We start from the raw sequence: 20,294 nt of genomic DNA, 5'->3' as shown, positions 1-20,294 counted from the left end.
AATAAATAACATTTTATATTAATTATTAGTCAATGGGATAGAATATATAAAATAAGAGTTTAAAATTTTCGGTATTTTTATGAGCAACAAAATCAGTATCTAGTATACTAATTTTTCATTTTATTATTTCCCACTTGTTCGATTTATGTATATTGTAAATTAATTTATAATGATGAATAAATGATATTTTAAGCAAATAATTGATCAGTGATATCGAATTTATAAAATAAAAGTTTGTAACTTTTGCAATTTCCGGCCGGAAAAATCAGTATCTAAGATAGCAATTCTTAATTTGACCAATCATTACTTTTTAATAGATTATGCCATAAATTAATTAACTTTCACTAATAAGTCACTCATTATACCTAAAAGTAATAATATTTAGTTACTTTTTGAAATAATTAATAGTAGTTTTTAGGAATCTACAAAAATTAGCAAACTACTTTGCATTAAGCACACAATAGTACTAATTATTAATAACAAATTCTATTTTTTACTATTATTTATTAATTTATAATATTCCGTTTTTTCCGTGTACTTCTTAGTCCCTAAATAATTTTCTTTTATTAACGTGACCCAGTAATTAAAATGAAATTTTCCACCATACCTGTACCGAAAATTAAAATTTCTGCCCTGTTTCGTAGAAAAGAAAGTCGCCGTTTTCTCATACGAGAAAAAAATTAAATAGTACATTACACACTAAAAAATGAAATAATTACCATTTCTCCAGAGCAAAGATATAATCAACTAATGAATGAAAAAACTTTACACTAAAAATATAATTTATTAATCGAAAAATAATTTAACAAAGCTATTAACATTAAAACGTAAAATTTCAATTATAATTAATAGTAATAGTGGCAGTCACAAAAAAATAATCCTTCCTTCCAGTCCATGAATTAGAGGGCTCATTTTCTGGACATAATTGACAAGATAATCAATATCGCGTCCTCCTACAACGTGATTACGATGCCTAGTTGCGATGATTGCGTGTCCATCTCCACTTCTTAGAAGGAATGTCGGCACAACTATTCGGTACCACTGATGGTCAACAAGATTTTCGTAGACGGGAATGTCGCATTGACGGCATTGAACGGTCACCTTAGCGACCCGTGAGTAAGCAGGTTGGGACATGTTGTAAAATACCCGCAACCCTGACCAAACTAGAAATGAATAACCCTCCCAGCGTCCTGGTTTGCTCCGCGCAACGCAAACTTCTAGAGTCTGCCTAATGTCGCTACCAAGCATCTCAACAACGTCCCAATTGTTTTCAAACGGTTGGACCATTACCAGATCAGCGAATGTGATGTCCCCAGATGCCGAATCAATGGGACTGCGAATGCCACCACCATTTGTCACGGCTATTGATGCGTAGGTCCAGTAGCTTTCGTCTTCAGCTTGATCAACAAATGACTCAATCATGGCGTCAGTTATCATGTTGCCCATGTTGCATTCACCTACACGACAGCTTTTGGGCATTTTAACTCGCGTGCTGCCAATTACTTTGCCACCCAGTGCGTCTACTTGCTTCTTCCAGGGTTCCAATGCTCTCAACATTTCTGGATCCTGTTCAATCGTTTCGTCCAGTAAGATGGGGTTCCCTTCCCAGGCTTCTACCTCACCTTGTTCATTGAACCAGACGGTTAAATTCCCCAAGTATCTGATGACGATAAGGTTTTGTTATCATTTATAAGAAGGTAGTCTAGCATTTAGGTGATGGCCGATGATAAATATACTCACTTGGTAAATGCTGCTGCTTGAACGATAAGAACGGTACGATTTGATTTCTGTTTTACTACTACTGGGTATTCATCTTCTGGCTTGTCTATGAATGGTGGTTTACCTGAAATAAATTTTTATTATTAGTCATATATTTCATTCAAAATTAGATTCATTTTGTCAAAAAATTTTATTGAAAAAATTATGATTGTTAATCGTGGAAGAGATTTTTCTCTGGTTCTATTGATCGTATAATGAATTTCGACCGCTTATTTAGAACGTTGTGATGTCTACTTTGACAGGGGAAATTTTAAAATTTAAGCAAAAAATTTTTTCATAATAAAACAGTTGAAAAATCGAAGGTTTTATTAGGAAAAATTTGGACTTTGGTCTTCAAATTTTGGAGAATATGTTTCGGGAGTTCTATTGATGGTATAATGAACTAAGACCGCTTATTTTGAACCATGGAATGTCTACTTAAACGTAGTATACATCAAGAACATTTGCAAAATTTTCATCATTATTTTTGTTTTTTCAAAGTGGCCCATAAACCCTCAGGTTCAAATTTTGCCAGTTCTCAGTAGAATAATTTTGACAACGAATACTATATAGAGGACGGGTGGGCAAAATGAACCATCCTGAAAATTTGGAAAACATTTTTTTTTCAAAATTGATCTGCAGTGTCATCTATTGCTCTTATCATTATTTGTGCTCAAGATAATTTTCAAAAACATTTTTTTGCAGAAATGTAAGATTTTTAGAAATTCCTTTCTATATAAATTTATTTGCTTAAAATTTATGTCTTATTTTTCCCCGGATATTCGGGAGAGAATATTCTCCCATATAAATATACAAAATATGTATGTGAATATACTTATCAAAAAAAAAATACATATAATTTATTTTAAATGGAATTTATTTATAAATAGTGTAGTAATTCATGTAATTAAATTTTATTTACTCAGTATCAATGATTTCCTTGTACTAATTCTATGACCGCGAAATCTAAATCATTAAATATATATTTACCTATTAATCTCAATACACACGTTGTATGACTTCATAAAATATATAAGAAACTATTTTTTATTTTTATTTATTTTTTTATAGTTATAAATAACCCGTATTTATAATAATATTAGATACGATATTTTGAATAAAATATATTTTTTGTACAAACCTGAATATAGAAATGTATGAGAATGTCCACCGACAATTACATCAACAAGGGGACAATTAGCTGCGATTTTTCTATCAACAGGCAGCCCGCAATGACTCAGTACTATTATTATGTCAACATTTTCATTGTTTTTTAATTTTTGAGCTTCTAAATTTATTGTTTCGATTTCGTCTAGAAATTTTAATTTTTCTGTTTTTGATAGTTCCTGTAATTTAGTCATTTATTATATAAATTTTTTTTTTATATTAATTTATATTAACTAATTAATTTTTTTACGGTTGCGGTTTTGATAATGGCTCCAATTACACCAATTTTTTTACCATTACGATAAATAATTGTACTATTTGTTGTCAAATTCTGTAAAAAAAAATTTTATCAACAATTTATATTTTTAATTAATAATTATATTGATAACTAAAAATTTTTTTTCAAAAACTTAATTTAGAAAAAAATAAAATTTTCATTACTGAAAAGTAACTCAAAAGAAATATCAAAAAAAATTTTTTAATTTCAGCTTAAAATTTTGAAATTTTTTTAGCGCGCGCAAATGTCTTCAGTTTTCAAAAATTATTACCTGCATTGTCGGCTCTTTACTCATATCAATATTAGTGATAACGACCGGCGATTTAATATTTTTTAAAAATGGTACTAAGCCAGCGATACCGTCATCAAATTCATGATTTCCTATAGTCTTAAAAAAAAAAAAAATAGTATTCATCATTTTTGAATTATTGGTAGTACTGTCGGTTTTTGAATTATCGTTTAAAATTTAATAAAATTTGACATATTAGTAAATAATGATAAAAAAAAAATCCAATTAAATTTTTGAATAGCTACAGAGTACAAATAAATTCAAGAAACCTGTGATTACTCATGTGGCTCAATGTTAAATGTATGAAAGTCTAAATTTTACTCCCTGTTTTTTCAAAATTTCATTGGACCTTTTTCTTATCATCGTCTACTAATATTTCAAATTTCATTGGATTATGATATGCACGGTAATTCTAAAAGGAGCAGTATGACTTTTAGAGAAAAGAAAAACAAAAATAAAATTAATGAAAAAATTTGGAAATATTCACCAACACATCCCATGGAACCATGTTAAAAAAAGTGACAGTAGCATTCCAACGATGTAAATTGTACCAAAGAGTACCTTGATAATGATCACCGGCATTCAAAAGAATAGCATTCGGTCGTTCTTTTAGTAATTGTTTAGCCGCTGTGAATACTCGTGGCAATCCGCCAATGCAAATTGCCCCTTCTTTTCGTTGGCATGCACTTGCAGTTGGACTCACTTCTTCAAATCTATAAATCATTATGCTAACTAGAAATCTGCTGTCATTTCTAACACTGAGTATGAATATATTCAATTTATAAAATACATATTTTAAATCTCATTATTATTACATAATTTGTATTTTTCTATGCGTTTTTTAATTTGTCATTTTTTTTTTTTTTTTTTTTTTTGTAATAAATTTTTCTGTCATAAATTTTTTTTTTTTATTTTATTGGTCGTTGGGAATCCTACAAATAAATAATTAAAATTCTAGGATTTGTTTAAAAAATTGTATAGTCTATCCTAAAAAAATTGGTGTTATGTCACCACTTGTAGTCTTCATGGCAACGGTTGTTATGGAGACTGTTGCCATAGCAACGGTTACTATGGAGATTGCTGTCATGGCGACAGTTACTATGGAGACTGTTGCCATAGATCCGGTTACTATGGATCCATGATGAATATTTTTAATAACGTCTTTTTCATAAGGGAAGTATGGAAGGTAATTTTCAAAACAAGAGGTAAAAAATAATGGGCGCGTGTCAGCGCACAAAAACCTTCTAGTTGAAAGAACAAGAGAAAAATAATTCCATCATTTAAAAAAAAGGAAATATATAATAAGACAATTTTAATTCAAATTTTCATGATTCCAGGATATGAAAAATAAATAAATTTATAATTCACATTAAACATCGGTACGTTAAAAACTCTGATGTATGAATACTCTCAGTTCATACTGATATGAAGCTCTAAAGTAAATTAAAGACTAAAGTAAACTCAATGTCTCCTATAAAATTATCAATCGTTAAAAAACATCTGGAATGATAAAGAGAAAGGAATTGAAGTCAAATCTTTTTGAATGATAACAAATTTATTATTCATATGAATCAATTTGAAATAATTTATAATTAAGATACGACTGTCATAAAAGTTTCTTCATTTTTTTAATAAAATTGATGATGAAAAAAAAAATTTTTTTAATTAATTATTGTTGTATGTTAGTAGCTGCAAAGAACAATAAATCGTTCGAGCATCATACATTGACACTAATTATAGATATACTCAAGTGTCTTAGTCACGCAAATATATGATGTAACAGATAATTGATCTAACATTCAATGATAATCAAAATATCATTTTTAATCATATATTTTTATTTGTTATGATTATTTAAGACATTCAATATAAAAAAACACGAGAAAAATGAGACACTATTTTATTAAAAAAAAAAATTATTCTGTTTTAAAACTTTTTTAACTACAGTTTGTAGAAATGGATGGGGTGAATCAGTCAAAAAAAAATTTTTTACACTGTAAAAAATACCGGTGTGTCCACACCATCCCGGTGTTAAAATAACACCAGTAAAAGTGTTAAAAAATTGAAATAACCCCGGGAAAAATTTTAAAAAATATTAATTGTCATAGGGTACATTGCTAATTATTTTATTAAAATTTTTCGAGTGGCCAAAACTGACCCTAAGGTGACCAAAAATGGTACTTCTACCCTGTGCTGTAAATTTTTGTAAATCATTGAATTCAAAACGCTTTCAAAAATATTTAAATTACTCAACTCTCATATTTTTTTTTAAATCTCTGTAATTTTATAAATTTATAATTTATCAATTTGTTCTTTCAGAGCTTTTTTGTAGCCTATGTAATTATTAAAAAATTGTCGTTTTATTTTTTTAGGTAACTTGAAAAATTTGAGCTGTCGTGATTTTAGGAATTTTTTATAAAAATAAACTTTCACTTTCCGTAACTAAAAAACTGACAGAAAATTTTTGCTCATTAGGTTATTTTGTAGACAATTGAATGGCCTTCAACGCTGTATGGTTGATAAGGCCATAGGATAATTGTTTAGTTAAAAAAAACACCAATAAGCGATAAAAAAAAAATTTATTTCTGTGTTTTAAATGACGAATGTTGTTAAATTTCTAGCGGCGTTTTAAAATTATAATTAAAGGCCGCACTCGGAGGATTTTCTTTAGTATAAACTAAAGGACTTCTAATAATAAGTAGAAAAAAATTTGCTGGAAAATTACTCAGTCTTAAAAAGAGGCGGGTGTTAATTTAATGTTTTAAAAGTTACCTAGCATGAAAATCATTGATATGAACAATAGAAAGTTCGAATAGATCTGTCCTTCCTGGATACGATTCTCGACCTGTTAATCCACTTATACATTTAACTAAAATGAAAATCACTAATTTTTTAATCATTTTTAAATTACTGCCAATAGTCCGTAGGCTGACCTGAAACATAAATAAAATAAATTCATCATTTTTTCATCAGAAGATGACGTATAATAGATTATTGTATGAGGATTAGATATAAAACTTTATTTCAAAATATTAATAAAAAAATTGATGGAAATTATCAGTTGTCCTAAGAAATTTTTTTAAAATGACTTTTATTTCACGTGTAAAGTATCTATATGGAAGAAAATTTTTTCAATATTTTTTTAAAATAAATTTAAAAAAAGCGTCTGGTGAGTCTGGTTTGTTGGAATTAAAATTAGTGGTTTTGGAAATATTGGGAGGTTTAAAAAGACCCACTGAGTTGTTTTTAACGATCAGTGTCCTGGTCTCGAACCCAGTTACGGACAAACGACACGAACGGTGACTTTGGCTGGTTGATGCTTTATTTAATAAACTAAACGGCTGTAGTTATCAACGAGACACGAAACACCCAAAAGGTTCTTCTGGATAACGATCCGAGCTATCGGTCATGGGAACCTCGACAAGATCACACCTACTCTACCTTCCAAGATTATTTATAAATCATTCGCTCATATCCATAATCTTAAATATAAATAGTAATAATGATAATAATAACTTGAATTAATTGTCCAGGATTAATTCGATTCAATCGATCTGCTCCATTTATTTAATGTTCACTCAATATTCCATTGATCATCTCGTCCATCTTTTTATTTATTTACCGCTTCACTTTTATAATATTCATTCCCTGTCTATATAAATAACCCTTATTCTAAACTTTCCATGATTTACGTCTAAATAATAATAATAATAATATTTTCCATGAATAAATAATTTTTTATTCTGACTAGATGAAAATTTTTATTCAACTTTACATTTAATTACTTATTTGCTTACATAAATTTGCACATTCAAATTACAATTAAATATATTTATCTTCTTTTACTAACTAATTAACTAATTAACTAGTTTAAAAAAATTACTTATCATCAATTACAAATTATAAATTACAAATAGTGCTAAAAATTCCTCCAATTACTTTGAGCACATTCTAACGCAATTTAAATTCCACTAATTAATTTATTTATTAATTAAAAAATCGCGATCATTTAATCCGTAGAAAAAATTGAAACCAATCTCTATTGACTAGTGACACGATTATTTGGTTTTATTTTCCGACAATGGCAACATTTGTTAGTCATAGATATTATTTAATAAGAAAATTCCACAAGATCAATTAAAAAATACCCTAATAATTATATTTATCAGTAATATAAATTAATCACTTACCTGTAAAAAAAAGATTTTTTTTTTTTAATACAAAACAACTATTAAATATCAGTCTTTTTATTTTACTGACTTAAGTCACCGGAGTTTAATCTTTATACTGATGAAAAATAAATATCTATTGAAAACAAACATTTCATGCAATAGGAAATAATAATAAATCGTACCACGTGATGTGATATATACTTATGACAAAATAATTTATATAATTAATTTAATTACACCAATTATTTTTATTATTTTTTAATATATGTGTCGTTAAAAAAAAATAAAAATAATTAAAAAACAATTTTTTCCACAAATTCGTCGCATTATATTCTAAATATAATTTCAAAGTCATAAAAAAAACAGAATAGTATGGGTATACAAGCTGATATATATGAAAAATAATGAATACCTGATATTATCGCGTAAGGGTATCAACTAATTGCAAAAATTGCAGTCTATTTTACTGCGGTTCATTTCAACTTATTATTTAATGGAACTTGAGGTCTTGACTCCCACTTTGAAATATATATGTATATGTATATATTTATTTTTATGTTTATATATACTTATATGTAGATATGATTAAATTCAAACTTTCCGAAGATAATTTATTTGTATTTATAAGATAATGAATTTTTAAATCATCAATTAAATAATCAGATATACTTTTGGTATACTTATTTAATGATAAGGAATAATATTTTAGATAAAAGTCATAAATATGATTATTTTTGTATATAAATAATTTTATTGGAAAACTAGTTTATGGAATCTTCAATTAATTTTAGATCAAGGAAAAATTTTATATTTTTTTTTTTTTTCACACCAAATTTTTTACATGGAATAATAAATAATTTTTTTTTTTTTTGTAAATTAGGAATTGAAAACTTATTTTAAAATTATTATAAATTTATTTTTGAAAATTTTTTTGCAAAAAAATGGAATTTAAAAAAAAAAACTTAAATTTAACCCAAAAAAAAAATCTTATTTTCTACAAATAATTCAAATCGTAAAAAAAATTCAGAATATTTTCTTCATATTTTATTCAATTACTTTCATTATTCTAACTCGTACCCACAAAAAAAAATTAATAATAGTTTTTTTTTTCTTAATTACTACATTCCAAGAAAAATTTACTTCAAAATTTGTTGTAATAGTTTTCTACCTGAAATAATTGTTATAGAGAAAAAAAGGTCATAATTCATTAAAATTTCCAGGTAATTTTATAATGAGATCTTAGCTCATTTTAAGAGAGGATACAAGATTTAGGATCATCTGTCCTGGCTCATTACGAATTATTTATAATAATTGAAGAGGTTTTGAAAATATGTTATTCAACTTCGGTTCATGAGGGAACACTACACGTGTTTCATATATATATGTATATATGGAAGTAGTAGTAGTAGAAGTAGCTCGGGTAGAGTGTATTCGGTCGGTTTAAATTCATCCAAACACCAGTCGATCCACGTCGCTTGAATAGCGTGCATACTTGACGATTTTATTATCTTAATATTGAATATAATTACATGAAAAAAGTAAACAGAGATACGTGATTATAAAATTTAACTAGTGTTTAAACAAGATAACGATTTATTGTATATTGTTTTACTTTAACAGATAAAATTGTTTTATATAGTTTATTAATTTACTTTAATCATTAAATATGATATTAAGTTAACGTTTAATTGTCATTTATTTTTAGTCAAGAAAACATATTCTTAATAATTTTAGAAAATTATTTATTTATCAAAGTTATTTAGCAAAGAAAAAAATTTTATAATGATTTTTTACTTCATTTTACTAAATACTTTTTTATATATTAATGCCAATCCAATTAGCAATGAGTGGCAATTGCATATCGTGCATACAAATGATATGCACTCGAGGTAACTATTTAATTATGTATTTATTTATTTATTTATTTTTTGATGAAACTAATGAACTGATTTGTTGGTAAATTTGTAATTAGGTTCGAAGAGGTATCGGCTCTATCGACGAGATGTTTGTCTAGTTATGCAGAAAAGGGTAAATGTTACGGAGGATTCGCGCGAATTGCGACACTAGTGCGTAAAGCAAAAAATTCGACGATACCGACGTTATTTTTGAACGCCGGTGATACATATCAGGGAACGGTATATTATACCGTACATAAATGGAAAATAGTTTCGAAATTTCTCAATCTTTTGAAGCCGGATGCGATTGTGAGTAATCAAATAAACATTTCTTAATAGTGTTATTTTGAATTTTTTTTATTAGTAACTTAATTAAATGTGAGTATGTGTATAAACAAATGTACGTTATTTGTGCACGTGTGATTGATGAATTAATAATAGAAGACGAGTGTGCGATGATAGTAATAATTATTTATTTTGTTAGTCTTTAGGAAACCATGAGTTTGATGACGGGCCCGAGGGATTGGTGCCGTTTATCAACGCAGCAGAGTTTCCCATTGTCACGAGCAATTTGGACCTCACTGGGGAGCCAGAGCTGGCAGCCGCGACGAAGCTAAGCAACAGCACTGTTATCACAGTTGATGGCAGAAAAGTCGGTATTATAGGATACTTGACGCCCGAGACAAAAGTAATCTCGAGTCCTGGGAAAGTTGTTTTTCTCGACGAGGTTGAGTCCGTCAGACGGGAAGTTGATAAACTCCGAGCCGATAACGTGACAATAATAATAGCACTGGGTCACTCGGGTTTTGATGCTGACAAAAAAATAGCCGCTGAAGTCGACGGCGTGGACTTGGTTATTGGCGGTCACACAAACACTTTTCTCTACAGCGGACGCAAACCCGATTTGGAAGTACCTGAGGGACTGTACCCCACCGAAGTTATTCAAAAAAACGGGCGTAAGGTTTACGTTGTCCAGGCTTACGCTTACACCAAGTATCTCGGGAATCTCTCGATTATTTTCGACGCTGCCGGAGAGATTCGCAGCATCCTTGGAAATCCTATTCTCGTAACCAGCGACATTGAACAAGCTCCCGACATTCTCCATGAACTTGAAACTTGGAAAAAAGCAACAGAAAATTTTACTCGCATCGAAGTCGGTTACTCTAAAGTCTTACTCGATGGCAATGATAAAAATTGCCGACGTCGTGAATGCAACCTTGGCAATGTTATCGTCGACGCCATGATCGACTATGTATGTTTATTTTTTTCCAATAGTATTTAAAACTTTAAATATTTAATCTTTTTAATATCAAAAATACTTTTCATAGAATACCAGAGAATTCCCGAGTATCGATGGATGGACAGATGCAGCAGTTGCTATTCACAACAGTGGCTCAGTCAGAACTTCAATAAATAAATCACCAGACACTCCAGTATTAACATATATTACTTTTTTACTGCATTGTATTTCTTAACAAACAACAAAAATAATTATTTCTAATCATTACATCCATTATAGATAACAGTGAGTGATATATTAGCAGTGCTGCCGTTCAATAATGCCGTTGGAAAACTAAATATGACAGGAAAACAAATTATTACAATGCTCGAACACAGTGTTCATAATTTAGAATTTAATGACACAAGCAATCTTCACGGAGGATTCTTACATTTTTCTGGTCTCCAGGTAATTATTTTTTTTTTTAATAATCTTATTTACACGGAAAAAAATAATCAGTAACAGCAACGGAAATAATTGGTAGCAGCTACCAAAATAATTGGTGGCAGCTACCGAAATAATTGGTGGCAGCTACCGAAATAACTGGTGGCAGCTACCAAAAATTAATCGGTTGCAGCTACCAATTATTTCAGTATCCGATACCAAAATAATTGGAAGCTGCTACCGAAAACTAATCGGTAGTAGCTACCGATTGTTAATCGGTAGCTGCCACTGATTATTTTTTTCCATGTATTACAATTAATAATTAATTTATAATTGAACTGTTTAGGTTATCTACGATTTATTCAAACCAAGTGGTAACAGAGTAGTACGCAATTCAGTATTAATACGTTGTTCAAAGTGTCGTATTCCACAGTACAATAAATTAGAAGAAAATAGTACATATACATTAATAGTACCTGACTTTATTGCTCAAGGCGGTGATGGTTATGATATGTTACAAAATTTGACGTATGAACCATTTGGTAATGACTTTTTTTTTATTCGATATAATATTTATTACTAATTTACCCTGATAGCCAGACTTTCTGATCAGAAAGTTGGTGTACGTTACCCGAATAGCCAGTTGAGCTTAACCAACAGTCAAATTAAAGCAGATATTTCACGTATTTGTGAAATCAAAAATTGACCGATGAAAACTCTAGATGATCAATATTTTAACTCAAAAATTGATATGAAACATTTGACATCTTAATGACGCCTAGTGCACATAAAAACTTTACGTATAAAAGAGCTAAAAAGTTCAACTGAAATTTTTTATGTATATGTTACATCATCGAGATGTCAAAAATTTCATTTCAATTTCTGAGCTGAAACTCTGGTTTCCTGGGTAGTTGCGACGAATTTGACGACAAGTTGTTGACAACTTTCAGCTTTTGTAACTGTTGGCTACAGGTTACCACCAGCTTTCTGAGAAAGTTGAGGCCAACGAGCTGCCGCAAGCTGAAGGCAGGTTTCTGAGAAAATTGAAGGCAACTTTCCTTCAACTAATGGAGTGCCAAGTTTTGCCACCAACTTTCTCAGAAAATTGCCATCAACTTATGGAAATACCATTTTTTGCGGCCAACTTGGCGACAAACTACTGCAGAAAACTGTCGCCAGTCTGCTGCCAACTTGGCTATCAGGGTAAATAGAAGAAATGTTATTGGTTGCTATGATCGGTTGCTATGGTAACAGTTCCTGTAGTTACAAGGTAGTAGAGCGTATTTATACCGACGGTTGCTACGCTACGTCTGAAGTGATCGTTGCTACGCTAGGAAACTACGCGTGACTCTTTTACGTTACCATAGTTACAGTTACGGTTGCTATGCTCGGCATAGCAACGACTCCATAGCAACGCATCCTTAGTAACCGTTGCCATAGCAACCTTGTATATTAAAAATTATAATAATTAAATAATTCTTTATTTTTTTTATTAATTAGGAGTAACGACGGATCAAATATTGACTGATTATATTAAAAGACGTAGTCCACTTCATGCAGGAGTTGAGTGGAGAATAAGTTTTCTGGAATCAAATGATGAAAATAAAAGTAGTAGCGCAAATAATATTTATTTGCATAAAATTTTTGTTCTTCCATTATTATCAATTTTGATATTTTTGCGGTAAATAAAATAATGTATAATATTTAAATAAATAATAATAATTATTACTATGGTAATAATTATTACATTAAATGTTAAATTTAGTTTTTTTCTTAAGAATGTCAAGGAAATAAAAGAATTTTGTCTTTGTTTTTATTTGTATCTTTTTATTTATGTAAAATTAATATTTATGAAAAGTATATATGCTACGGGGGTAAAATGGACATAGGAAATTTTAATAGAATTTTTTTGTAGATAAATTTGAAAACAAGGTTCAAATTATATAGTTTTGAAGAAAAATAAGTAAGTAATAATTATAATTAATATTAACAGAAAAATTTATAAAAGGTCGCTCATGAATTTTAAAAATTCCAAAAATCATCTAAATTCGAATTTTATGTTCTTAAATTTTGTCTTTCTCGTAGCAGCAATAGTTTCTAACTGTTAAATAAGTACTATGCTGAAAATTTTAGCTCAAGATATAAATTTTCAACGTCCACAGAGAAATTACCGAATAATCGGTAGCCGCTACCGATTTTTTTTCCGGTAGCCGCTACCAATTGTTTTTCGGTAGCTGCTACCAATTATTTTTTCCGTGTGTGTTTTTTTTTAATTTCCGTAACGTGACTCTTATTAAAAGAAACGATTTAAAATGATTAGAAAAAAAAACAATTTTAAATACTTTCTACTGCTTTTGAATACTTTAAATACTTTTGAATCGCCTTTCTTCGGTGCATTTAACATTACAAATCGTTTTTTTTTTTTAATCAGGGTTATAATCATGGCATGCCACCATGGACGGGCTTTACTATGACACCATAACTTTTCAAACGAGAATAATTTCTTCGTGTCGCTGAAGACTTATGCAGAAATGTTTCACTATATGTAGCAAAAGTTATTTATTAACAATCGCAGTATTCAGAGAAATTGAAAAAAAAATAACTTTTTTTTAATTATTATAATTTTTAAAAAATTTTATATTTTACCAAAGAAAATATCTTGCATCCAAGAATATTGAGATTTTTTCATTTCCAAAGTCTCATTTCGTAGTAAAAAATCGTGAAATTGATAATCAGTTAAACTGTGACTTTGAATAACTTTTGAATTAGTAGATTTATCAAAAAACCACAAAAGGTCTTTATTGTAGAGGGTTCAATTTCCTACAAAAATATGTCTTATTCATTCCAATCGATCTATTCGTTAGCGAACTATAAAATTCCACACCTATAAAAAAATTACTCCCATGTTTTTTAAGTGTAAAATAGAAAATTGTGATTAAGCAGCTATTAATATCAACAACTCAAACATTGACGTAATTTTTTTCCACCATTTCCATCGTTATTTATATGATAATTGAGAAAAATAGAATAGTCGTTTTGTTTGGCCCACCCTAATATACATAAATCATTAACTGATAAAATTATCAGTTTTTTACGCTATTGAATGTATAATAATTTATTTTGTTGCACTATCATCGAGTGGGCTATCATAGATAAGCCTAATGTGATTTATTGATGTCGATGTTGTTTAAAATATTTGAAAGTTTTGGAGATTAAGTGGACGGTGACAATATCAGTTAATATTTAATTTTTGTATGTGTCACTTGTCATTTGTCCCTACGACAATTTTTTTCTTGGTTAATAAATTATAAAAATAATTGTATTCATATATTCAAATAAAGTAATTGAATAAATTAATCAAAACCTGTTTTGTTACTTGTAAATTTAAAATACAATAAATCAGAATGAGGAACTTAGTGATTATTCAAGTCATCCTTATAATTTATGCTTATGTACATGGAAAAACGGATGATGACTGGAATTTGCAGATTCTGCATAATAGTGACATGCATTCGAGGTGATTGGGAATATAATGTATAGTCTGATTATATTATTCATGAATTATTAATTTTTTTTGCTTATTTAGTTATTTTTTTTTTCTTTAATGAATTAGATTTGAACAGATAAGGTCGACGTCATCAGAGTGCTTTCCTTATTATACTTCTAAACAAGGCAAATGTTACGGAGGATTCGCGCGAATTGCGACACTAGTGCGTAAAGCAAAAAATTCGACGATACCGACGTTATTTTTGAACGCCGGTGATACATATCAAGGAACGGTATATTATACCGTACATAAATGGAAAATAGTTTCGAAATTTCTCAATCTTTTGAAGCCGGATGCGATTGTGAGTAATCAAATAAACATTTCTTAATAGTGTTATTTTGAATTTTTTTTATTAATAACTTAATTAAATGTGAGTATGTGTATAAACAAATGTACGTTATTTGTGCACATGTGATTGATGAATTAATAATAGAAGACGAGTGTGCGATGATAGTAATAATTATTTATTTTGTTAGTCTTTAGGAAACCATGAGTTTGATGACGGACCCGAGGGATTGGTGCCGTTTATCAACGCAGCAGAGTTTCCCATTGTCACGAGCAATTTGGACCTCACTGGGGAGCCAGAGCTGGCAGCCGCGACGAAGCTAAGCAACAGCACTGTTATCACAGTTGATGGCAGAAAAGTCGGTATTATAGGATACTTGACGCCCGAGACAAAAGTAATCTCGAGTCCTGGGAAAGTTGTCTTTCTCGACGAGGTTGAGTCCGTCAGACGGGAAGTTGATAAACTCCGAGCCGATAATGTGACAATAATAATAGCACTCGGTCACTCGAGTTTTGATGCTGACAAAAAAATAGCCGCTGAAGTCGACGGCGTGGACTTGGTTATTGGCGGTCATACAAACACTTTTCTCTACAGCGGACGCAAACCCGATTTGGAAGTACCTGAGGGACTGTACCCCACCGAAGTTATTCAAAAAAACGGACGTAAGGTTTACGTTGTCCAGGCTTACGCTTACACCAAGTATCTCGGGAATCTCTCGATTACTTTCGACGCTGCCGGAGAGATTCGCAGCATCCTTGGAAATCCTATTCTCGTAACCAGCGACATTGAACAAGCTCCCGACATTCTCCATGAACTCGAAGCATGGCGACCTACCGACGAGCTTCTGACCAATACACCATTAGGCTTCACCAAAGTCTCTCTCGACGGCGATAAGAAACGTTGCCGTAGCCGAGAATGTAACTTCGGTAATCTTATCACTGAAGCCATGGTTGATTACGTAAGATTCATTGACTCAATCCATTTATGATTCTAATTCGGACAGCCAGTTACTTACCATCCACAATTAATTACAGAATGCAAAGCAGTATTTAACCGGATTCGGGTGGACTGATGCTTCAATTGCTATCATAAACAGCGGAATCATTAGAAAATCCATCAATAAGGCCCTTGACACTCCTGTAATCATTTCTTATTTCCATTAATCAATTTTCAAAGAAGAAATAAATAGTATGAATACTTTTATTCTAGGTCACAATGAAAGACGTACTAGAGTCATTACCATTTTATAATGCCATAGTCAAAGTAAAAATGACCGGCAATGTTATTTTCGAGATGCTAGAACACAGCGTCGATGCATTAGTCTGTAAAAAAACATGTCCCATTACTGGACGATTTTTACAGTTTTCTGGTCTTACCGTACGTATTTCATTTTTCATAATAAATTTACATATATTTTTACTCAGCGAATTAATGGTTATTGTTTCACTATTTATTAGGTAATTTATAATATATCACAGCCACAAGGTCACAGAGTTGTCCGCGACTCAGTATTTGTGCTGTGCTCAAAATGTCGTACGCCAATTTATGAAGTGATTGATCCAAATAAAACATATACTATTCTTATGACAGATTATTTGCTGAATGGAGGGGATGGTTACAAAATGTTGAGAAATTTAACATGGACTAATACAGGTAGAAATCATTCAGTATATTTTGTTAGAATAATTATCAGTTGGTGTGTGAAAACAGTTGTTACAGTTACGACGTCACTGCAGTGACTGCTACGGGGTGGGGGCGTTGCTATGTAGCGTCACCATAGCAACAGCTCTGGTTGCTACGCTCACTATAGCAACGCCTCCGTAGCAACTCGTTCTTAGCAACCGTTACCATAGCAACCTTTTATACTTAAAATAATAATTTTTTTCTTTTTTTATTAGGAGTAACAACGGATCAAATTTTAGTATATTATTTAATAAATAAAAGCCCTGTTTTTCCGATAATAGACAACAAAATAATGTTTTTTGTTAATGACAATAACAACAGTATTCCGAACAACATGTGCAATTTCACACTCATTACTTTATCAGTATTAATTATTTTATATTATTAAATTACAAATAATGTGTTGTAGGTTTTTATACTTTTATATTGTATTACCTAATGTGTGTATTCATGACAATTTTTTTTGCAATAAAAGTTACTGATGTTTTTTATTATAATAATTCATGCGGCAATCGAAAGAGGCTTCGAAGGCAAACATTTGATGTACACACACGTGCACACATACATGCATATATGCATACATACATACTTAGATACATACATTTAATTAAAATTCGATTTTTGAAAATCCGACTGAAAACAATAACTTCCCGCTCTTTTAAAAATTTCAAATTTTCTTACCAGGAAACGAAAAAAACTAACTGCCGTCTTTTTTAAAACTACAATTGATTTATTGGAAACTCATAACTAATGTCTTTGTCTATTTTATTCAGATTTAATAAAGTTTATTTAAATAAAACTATATTTTCATAGGAAAATAAACAATATTATATAAAGGTCGTTTTAAATAAGAATAAAATTTATGATTATTTCTTAGCAGATAAAATCTGCTTTATAACAATTGATAAACTTTAACTTTATATATATGTATATACTCAACCATTATTATATAACAATGTTTTATATGAAATTCTAAGGAAGCTCAGAGCAAAATGAGAAAATATTATATTATTTCTATGTGCTAGCGCTATTTCAGAAGCCCTCGTCTGAACCTTTATAGAAAATACACACTCAATACATAAACAATCAGTTGACCCTGCGGGCCAGTCTCAAAACTTCCCGCTGTTTTCGAGCTCCTTGAGCTCGAAAATACTTTTGTATGTCGTTGTTTTCGAAAAAAAACCTTTTCTACCATTTATTTCTTCAATGACATCTCTTGAACGAATTAACCGATTGAAATGGTAATGGTGGCAATCGACGCGTTTTGTTGAGTTCTAAAGTTGATCAAATTTCGAAATTGATTTATCGAGTTGTTTCTGAGAAATTTCAAAAACAAAAAAAAATTTTTTTTAATTCTTTCGTTAACGGTTTCTTTTAAACGAATGAACTGATTTTGATGGTTGAGGTGGCATTCGACGCGGCACATAAAGTTTTAAAGCTGAGGATTTTTGAATCAATTCAGCGAGCAAATTAAAAGTTATCAAAAAAGAAAATTTTTGAAATATCTCCGAATGCACTATTAAGCTCATATTTTCACAGCTTATAGTATTTAACAAGCTGTGTTAAATGACACCTTAAGATCGGTTATTAGATGATTCTGTCCAAGCTTTTCTATGCAATAAAAGCTCTAAATGTTAAATAAAGACACAGACCCGATGCTTTACTCGATGAACTAGCGAAGTGCACTTCAATTTTTTGATAACTTCAATTTGTTTACGAGAAAAGCTTGGACAAAGTTCTCATTTAATGTACAAGTGCAACAAAGTTAGTACCGTTTATCCAGTTGAGTGCGAATAGAGAAACAAATGAAAACGCGTCTTAACGATCAAAATCGGTTTATCCGTTCAAAAGTTACAGAATATTTACATACGTACGTACACTTGGACATTATCGTGACATTAGTCAGAATAGCTTCCTAGAACCTTAAAACGTCAAGATCTGATAGAAAGTTGGCTTTAAAAATCAGACTGAAGCCAATAACCTTCCGAATCTTTGAAAATTTAAAATTTTCTAAGCGCACTGAAAAAAATAATCGGTAACGGTTACCGATTTCTTTTTCGGTACCAATTACTGATTTCTAATCAGTAATCTCTACCGATTTACATTTACCGAAAAAATAGTTTCTTGACCTAGAAAAAATAAAAATTAGTTGGTAATTACTTAAGAAGCATGTAATTTTACAAAATAAAGAAAACAAACTCTGTTATTACAAATACTTGGAGCTAATTATACATAACTTACATTGTCCCGTATATTTTTTGTAAACATTGTTTTTATCGGTTGCGACAGCTGATTATATTTTTAGGAAAATAAAAAAAAATATACAGTTACAAATTTAAATTAGTAATTGTTAGCTGTTCGGCTTAAAAGAAGTCATTTTTATTTATTAAAGTAAAAAGTCATATCACTTTTCATGGCCAGAAATATTCAAGTATGGTTGTCATTACTAAAATTTATGATAATAATGATACATTATTTAGTAAAATTGTAGACATGGTCAGTGTTAATGATCAAATACTTTTTCTCATGTATTTACTGAAAACAATGTATTTCAATAACCATTATCACGCATTTCGTGTCACCGTCAATGATAAAATGGATTTAGTTAAGAATATAAGGTCCATGTCGAATTTGATACACGGAGAGAAAATTATGGTAACTGTTCCTAGTACGTTTATGAAATATCATCCCATACCGTTATGGTAATGATTACTTGGGATTATGGGATATAGATCCATGCTTACTGAAAAATAATTCCATAAGTATAGGAACAATTCCTATCATTATGGTAACAGTTTCCATATCGCATATAAAAGAATCATGGTAATGATTACCATACCCATAGGAATAATTCCCACAAGCAAATAGTAACCGATCCTATAACCACATTGTAATGGTTCCTAAGTGTATATGGGAATAAGCCTTATATATTATGGTAACTATTCCTATAATATTATTATAAACATAACCATCATATTATGGTAATGGTTACCATAATATTATAGTAATCATTCCCATAATGTATGGAAATTATTACCATGATATTATGGTAACCGTTACCATAATATTATGGTAACGATTACTATAATATTATGGGAATAGTTACCATAATAGTATGGGAATGGTTACCATAATATCATGGGAATGGTTACCATAATATTTAGAAATTATAATAATTTTTTTTTTGTAAGAAGCGTTTTTTTTTGTATATTACCAAATTTTAAGTATACAAAAAAAAACGCTTATTACAAAAAAAAATTTATTATAATTTCTAAATATTATGGTAACCAATTACCATAATATTATGGTAACTATTATCATAGTTACATGATAACGATTACCATGATTCCATATGGGAATTATACCCATAATTATAGGAATGATTACCATAATATATATGGGTGCCGTTCCTATAATCAACATTTCAAAAAAACCGGTTACCATGCAGTATGGGAACCATTCCCATAATATATTGTAACTGTTACCATAATTTTCTCTCCGTGTACCTTGTGCATTAGTCAAAAAAAATAATTTATATTTTGTAGCCATTCGGCACT

The 20,294-nt window shown here is 29.9% G+C and overlaps 3 protein-coding genes across 4 annotated transcripts; 2 read left to right on the top strand and 1 right to left on the bottom strand.

The window, feature by feature from the left end:
• Positions 1-833: 833 nt before the first annotated feature.
• Positions 834-8,146, bottom strand: LOC103576947 (apyrase). 2 transcript variants are annotated; one of them, XM_008557402.2, is made up of 8 exons: positions 8,076-8,146; positions 6,264-6,424; positions 3,979-4,204; positions 3,474-3,590; positions 3,176-3,256; positions 2,900-3,104; positions 1,741-1,843; positions 834-1,660 (listed from the first exon to the last, which is right to left on the bottom strand). In XM_008557402.2, exons 2-8 carry the CDS (start codon positions 6,389-6,391, stop codon positions 865-867), a joined length of 1,656 nt encoding a protein of 551 aa, XP_008555624.1. In that variant the 5' UTR covers positions 6,392-6,424; positions 8,076-8,146; the 3' UTR covers positions 834-864. The 2 variants fall into 2 exon arrangements, with proteins under 2 accessions (XP_008555624.1, XP_053598943.1); XM_053742968.1 differs by lacking the exon at positions 8,076-8,146 and adding an exon at positions 7,682-7,765.
• Positions 8,147-9,130: 984 nt separating this feature from the next.
• LOC103576946 (protein 5NUC) lies at positions 9,131-13,037 on the top strand. Its single transcript, XM_008557401.3, has 7 exons — positions 9,131-9,552; positions 9,636-9,867; positions 10,043-10,810; positions 10,887-10,991; positions 11,078-11,245; positions 11,568-11,763; positions 12,722-13,037. The coding sequence occupies exons 1-7, from the start codon at positions 9,446-9,448 to the stop codon at positions 12,904-12,906; spliced, it is 1,761 nt and encodes a 586-aa protein (XP_008555623.2). The 5' UTR covers positions 9,131-9,445; the 3' UTR covers positions 12,907-13,037.
• A 1,620-nt stretch (positions 13,038-14,657) lies between these two features.
• LOC103576974 (protein 5NUC-like) lies at positions 14,658-17,176 on the top strand. Its single transcript, XM_053743217.1, has 8 exons — positions 14,658-14,738; positions 14,835-15,069; positions 15,245-16,012; positions 16,089-16,193; positions 16,264-16,431; positions 16,512-16,707; positions 16,953-17,101; positions 17,147-17,176. The coding sequence occupies exons 1-8, from the start codon at positions 14,728-14,730 to the stop codon at positions 17,174-17,176; spliced, it is 1,662 nt and encodes a 553-aa protein (XP_053599192.1). The 5' UTR covers positions 14,658-14,727.
• Positions 17,177-20,294: the final 3,118 nt, after the last annotated feature.

This window comes from Microplitis demolitor, chromosome 2 (assembly GCF_026212275.2).
Source record: "Microplitis demolitor isolate Queensland-Clemson2020A chromosome 2, iyMicDemo2.1a, whole genome shotgun sequence".
NCBI lineage: Eukaryota > Metazoa > Arthropoda > Insecta > Hymenoptera > Braconidae > Microplitis > Microplitis demolitor.
Note: the sequence above shows the minus strand (reverse complement) of the source record. Positions and strands in the feature narration are given on the sequence as shown.